The sequence below is a fragment of the Microcebus murinus genome, chromosome X (assembly GCF_040939455.1).
Source record: "Microcebus murinus isolate Inina chromosome X, M.murinus_Inina_mat1.0, whole genome shotgun sequence".
NCBI lineage: Eukaryota > Metazoa > Chordata > Mammalia > Primates > Cheirogaleidae > Microcebus > Microcebus murinus.
This window is the reverse complement of record NC_134136.1, coordinates 79,940,908-79,946,907: the sequence shown is the minus strand read 5'-3', so window position 1 is coordinate 79,946,907 and position 6,000 is coordinate 79,940,908. Positions and strand designations below refer to the sequence as shown.

General features: G+C 58.2%; 1 protein-coding gene across 2 annotated transcripts in view; it reads right to left on the bottom strand.

Annotated features, from left to right (window-relative positions):
• Positions 1–209: 209 nt before the first annotated feature.
• The window catches only part of CSF2RA (colony stimulating factor 2 receptor subunit alpha), a 30,084-nt gene continuing 24,293 nt past the window's right edge, over positions 210–6,000 (bottom strand). For both annotated transcript variants that reach the window (XM_012763654.3, XM_012763652.3), the window contains exons 10-12: positions 5,573–5,669; positions 2,710–2,779; positions 210–2,149 (exon numbers count right to left, since the gene is read on the bottom strand). In XM_012763654.3, the coding sequence (XP_012619108.2) occupies positions 2,054–2,149; positions 2,710–2,779; positions 5,573–5,669 (263 nt within the window). In that variant the 3' untranslated portion in view covers positions 210–2,053. The remainder of the gene's footprint in view (positions 2,150–2,709; positions 2,780–5,572; positions 5,670–6,000) is intronic.

Sequence of the window (6,000 nt, the reverse complement as noted above, 5' to 3'; positions counted from 1 at the left end):
GCAGAGAGAGGGGAGACAGAGCTGGGAACATGGGCATACACAGCTCATGGTGACTCAGTTTCTCCCGAGGTCCATGCACGAAGCGTCCATGCAAAAGGGACAGGCGTGTGAGTGTAGCCGCGCCCCGGCTGTGGCTGCGGGCGTGGGGAGCGGGGCCGGGGGAACGAGCCAAGCGTCACTCCCGGGAGACGGCGCACGGAGTCATCCGAACTTCATCCAGCCCTGGGTTTATTCAGTCCAGTAGCTGCCGTCGGGGTGGAGACTGGGGGGCGGGGAGAGAGAACCCTCTGGAAAGGGTCAGAGAGGTTGCAGACAGGTGTGGGCCAAACGCAACCGTGCTCACCTTGGACCCCGGATGCCGACTGACCCGTCCCAGAGAGACGGGGAACTGAATCCCAAAGGACCTGCGTCAGGCATTGGGGGACTAGTTGGCGCTGTGGCTGGGACGTCTGTCCCCCCAAAACGCACACTGAAAGCCGATCCCCGAGAGGCGGCACTGAGACGCGGGGCGGCCGTGAGGAGACCGGGCGCCTTCACAAATGGATTAATCCACTCGGGGATTACGCACTGATGGGATCACAGGATGGGAACTGGTGGCTTTGTAAGAAGAGGAAGAGAGATGTGAGCAAGTGTATCAGCCCCTCACCATGTGGTGCCATGCTGCCTTGGGACTATTTTCCACATGGTGGACACAATAACGTCCCCAGAGATGTCCACATCCTAATCCCATGTGGTAGACAGAATAACGTCCCCAGAGATGTCCACGTCCTAATCCCATGTGGTAGACAGAATAACGTCCCCAGAGATGTCCACGTCCTAATCCCATGTGGTAGACAGAATCATGTCCCCAGAGATGTCCACGTCCTAATCCCACGTGGTAGACAGAATAATGTCCCCAGATATGTCCACGTCCTAATCCCACGTGGTAGACAGAATAATGTCCCCAGATATGTCCACGTCCTAATCCCATGTGGGAGACAGAATAATGTCCCCAGAGATGTCCACGTCCTAATCCCATGTGGGAGACAGAATAATGTCCCCAGAGATGTCCACGTCCTAATCCCACGTGGTAGACAGAATAATGTCCCCAGATATGTCCACGTCCTAATCCCACGTGGTAGACAGAATAATGTCCCCAGATATGTCCACGTCCTAATCCCATGTGGGAGACATAATAATGTCCCCAGATATGTCCACGTCCTAATCCCATGTGGGAGACAGAATAATGTCCCCAGAGATGTCCACGTCCTAATCCCACGTGGGAGACAGAATAATGTCCCCAGAGATGTCCACGTCCTAATCCCACGTGGTAGACAGAATAATGTCCCCAGATATGTCCACGTCCTAATCCCATGTGGGAGACAGAATAATGTCCCCAGAGATGTCCATGTCCTAATCCCACGTGGTAGACAGAATAATGTCCCCAGATATGTCCACGTCCTAATCCCATGTGGGAGACAGAATGATGTCCCCAGAGATGTCCACGTCCTAATCCCATGTGGTAGACAGAATAATGTCCCCAGAGATGTCCACGTCCTAATCCCATGTGGGAGACAGAATAATGTCCCCAGAGATGTCCACGTCCTAATCCCACGTGGTAGACAGAATAATGTCCCCAGAGATGTCCACATCCTAATCCCATGTGGTAGACAGAATAATGTCCCCAGAGATGCCCACGTCCTAATCCCATGTGGTAGACAGAATAACATCCCCAGAGATGTCCACATCCTGATCCCATGTGGTAGACAGAATAATGTCCCCAGAGATGTCCCCATCCTAATCCCACGTGGGTGCCAACAGGGAGGACAGACCCCTGAAATCCTACAACACAGGTCATTGTTCACGGGGCAGCCTGGCCGGCACCTTCGTGGTCACATTTGAAGGGGAGGGCGAGGCCCCTTATCCTGCAAGCGTCTCAGCCACATAACGCAGTTTTTTAAGAAATAAAAAAAGCGTAGAAAACCGGTGTCACGGCTCACAGCGCTGACACCAACACCAAGAGACAAATAAACTTCCAGAATGTCCTGGGCGTGGAGAGCCGCGTCTGCCCGCTTCACACGCCGTCCGAGGGCCGTGGGACTTCTTCCACGGCCAAGACCTCTTCGGGGTCCCCTTTTCCTGCCCCCGGCGTGAACTCCGCCCAGGTGATCTGTGGAATAGAGGACAGCCGTGAGTGTCGGGTCTCCGTGTTGCCTGCGTGCTCGGGCGGTTGCTCTTCCCGGGTATAGAGATGTGTGACAGGGTGTCCGAGCGTGTGCGCGCGTGCGTGTGTGTGCGTGTGTGTGCGCGTGTGTGTGTGTGTGTATTTGAGGTTGCACGGTGAGCGGGGTGGCCTTGGGGAGGCTTGTGAGTGCGAATCTCTAGCTGAGGCTGGCACGTGCAAAGGCCCTGCGGTTGCTCAGAGCTCAGCAAGGCGGGAAAAGGATGGAGGAGGCGTCTCGTCCTGGTGCCTGGACCCGGCGGGGGTCGGAGGGGAGGAAGAGGCTGGTCTGCAGGCTGAGGGTGATGGAGGAGACACGCCGGGTGCAGGCTGGGCGTGAGGGGCCAGGGGGAAGCGCAGTGGACAGGACAGGGATCCATCCCCTTCCTGCGGTCAATGGCTCTGTCTCCCACGGGGCGGGGGTGCAGGAGATTTCGGGGATGCCCGCTCGCTCCCTGCCCCTCCCACCTTCCCCTGAAGCTGTCCCCTGCCCTCCCGGGGTCACCCACCTGGTGGCTGTCGCTCAACTTGTCTTTGATCTGGGGGACCGGGGGGAACAGCGTCTGCACCCGGAGGAACCTGGGAAGACAAACACGGAGCGTGAAGACCGCCGCCGCCACCTGATGGAATAGCTCCGCGCACACGCGCCACGTGAGCCCGCCACGTCCCACAAGGACCCCACGCAGAGTCACCCAAGAGCTGACATCGCACGGACCCAAGAAATCCAGACGTGCAGCGAGAGCCAGTCATGCCAAGGAGGACTCCTTCTAGAATCTTCCCCCCGGGGTGCACACGGGCAGCTTCGGGGTGTCCGGGGACCGCGGTGTGGACGGTCCGAGGTCCCGTGAGTCAAGCGTCTGCCCTGCTCCCGCCCAACCTAGAAGAGCGTGGGTTTCCGGTTTCCCCGCGGTTTTTTGTTCCTGTTTTCTGAGTTGCTGCCTTGCCCGGTCATTCAAGAACCCTTGTTCACCCAGGACGCTTTGAATTTTTTTTTGCCGATGTCACAGTCTCGTTGCACATTTTTTAAAAAAATTTTTTAAAGTTCTTTCTTTTCTTTTTTTTTTTTTTGCAAGAAGTCTCCATGTAGAAGAAAGCTTGTTGCATTTTGAACGGGGCGTTTGCTGTTGTCCTTTCTGCAGAGAAAGCCCCTCTGATTCCACAGTATGGGTGTTTGTGCCCGGCTCTGCAGCGTCCTGCAAAAGATCTGCCCACGTCCCAAGTCTCCCTGTCTGGGGCCTCGTTTGGAAACAGGGTCTCTGCTAATGTAATTAAGAAACAGATCTTGAGATGAGACCGCCCTGGATCAGGGAGGGCCCTAAATGCAGCGACAGGCGTCCTCGAGAGAGACGGCAGAGGAGACACAGACTCGGAGGAGAAGCCACGTGGAGGCAGACGGAGGAGGCAGAGGCAGGAGTGAGGCTGCCGCCACAAGCCCAGGGACACCCCTGAGAGTCCCCGGGAGCCAGGAGAGGCGGGAAGGAGCCTCCCCTGGAGCCCGTGGAGAGAGCGCGGCCCCGAGACTCCCACGTCCCACACTCCTGGGCTCTGGGACTCAGGGAGGGGACACGCCCCTGAATAAAATGAGCACAGGACGGCAAACCTGGATGGACGGGGCCGTTGGCATGGGCCACAGGTAGATGTTGAGACGGTTCCCACACCCCTGCAGGAGCGGATAGCTGCAAAACCGCCCGCACTTTGGAAAGCCCGCTGAGCGGCGTGGGCATGCCGCCGATTGCAGGGCTGACAGGTCCGAGGGGTCTGAGCCTGCAGGCTGGGAGCTACTGGAGGCGGGGAACATTCCGGAAAGAGGGAAGCAGACAGAGCCTCGGTGGGGTGGTGGGTGCTGCTGAGCTCAGCAGAGTCTCGTGTCCGGAGGAACTGAGCAGTCCGCACAGTCGGGCGCCTCTCTGAGCACGTGTCCGGGCGCGTGGATCAGCGGCCACCTTCAAGCCCTGTGACCGGCTCTCATGCTTGGAATCCACGGCGTGGCCTGTCCATGAGCTTCCCGGATCTTCCGGAGCTGCTCACGGCCGTTTGCATTTTTCTGCGTGCCTATTTGACCCCTGTGCAGCTTCCTTCCCTGACGTCAGACCGGGGCGAGGAGGAAGGGAGCAGGTGCGGAGTCTGGGGGTGTCACCGAGGGGCAGGCGGCACTAGGAGATGCTACGTCCACAGTAGGAGGAAGAAGCCGACCAGAGGGGGCTTCCAAGGGGGGACAGGTGGCAGGTCCAGGGGCATGTCCCAAGGACTGGACAGGCGTCTGGTTTACAACAGGGGGTCTCCAAGCACCGACCAACCGGAAAGAGGCAGGAAGGCCACAGAGTGGAGACATGACCAAGGCCACCAAAGAGGGTCGGTCTCTGGAGCGTGAGCACAAGCAAGGTGACAGTGTCCTCAAGTGACCCGCCCCCACTGACACTGTCAAAACCACACCCGTGACACTTCACAAATACCATGGCAACCCCCGGAAATTGCCTTACACGCTTATAAACGGGGAGGGCTCCCAGTTCCAGGAATTCTCCGCCCCTTTCCAAGAAAATTCATGAATATTCTACGCCGTAATTAACATGTTATTAGGGAATTAGCATAAAAAACATTCCCGGACCCTGGGGTGAAGCTGTTTCTCACTGCAGCAGTCCGATCTCTACTGACTTGGAGAGTGCCCCATGTTTTCCGTCTCTGCTTTTTATTTTATTTTATTTTTTGAGGCAGAGTCTCACTCTGTCGCCCGGGCTAGAGTGAGTGCCGTGGCGTCAGCCTCGCTCACAGCAACCTCAGACTCCTGGGCTCAAGCGATCCTCCTGCCTCAGCCTCCCGAGTAGCTGGGACTACAGGCATGCACCACCATGCCCGGCTATTTTTTTTTTTCTATATAGTTTTAGTTGGTCAATTGATTTCTTTCTATTTTTAGTAGAGACGGGGGTCTCGCTCGTGCTCAGGCTGGTCTCGAACTCCTGACCTCGAGGGATCCTCCCGCCTCGGCCTCCCAGAGTGCTGGGATGACAGGCGTGAGCCTCCGCGCCCGGCCTCTTCTCTGTCTGTAAACTCGGGGTCTCCTCCGCTGGCTGGGGTGGACCCGCTCTCTCTCTGGAATGTTCTCCGCCCTCGTAAACTTGGGCACTGTGCCTGCTCGGCGCGTCTGCTTGGTCTGCCCATTTGCTCTGTTGTCGTGGTTACCGGCAACCATTCTTCTGCACCGAGAATGGGGGGGACCCTGGACCTGACACGTGGTCCCCACACCGGCCCCTGCCCCAGACAGGCTCTCCGTGCCCGCAGACCCAGCGCACGACCGCCAGGCTCACTGTGTCTTTGCGAGAGAGACGGACGGAGGGTGCAATGCCCCGGGGGACGCCAGGGTGCTGGGGGCGTTACCTTTTAAAGAGGAAACCGAGTCCCAGGGCAGTGAGGAGGGTGCCCAGCACCACCAGCAGGTACAGGAGCAAGAGGCTGCCGCCGGCATCCTCAGACCCTGCGGAGAGAGACAGGGGACAGGCGCTGGTCTGTGGGGAACGGGGGGAACACGCAACACGTCCCCCCCTCTTCCCTCTCCCGGTCCCAGGGGAGAGAGGAGGAGCTTTCCTGCTCCCAAAGGGGGGAGCCCAGACTCTTGGGGACCCGTGGGGCCGGCAGCGTGAGCACCCCAAACACACCCGGTGCTCCGAGCTCAATGCCAGAAAGACAAACCACACCGCTGGAAATTGGGGTTGAAAAACGGGAGAATGGCCGGGCGCGGTGGCTCACGCCTGTAATCCTAGCTCTCTGGGAGGCCGAGGCGGGAGGATCGCTCTAGGTCAGGAGTT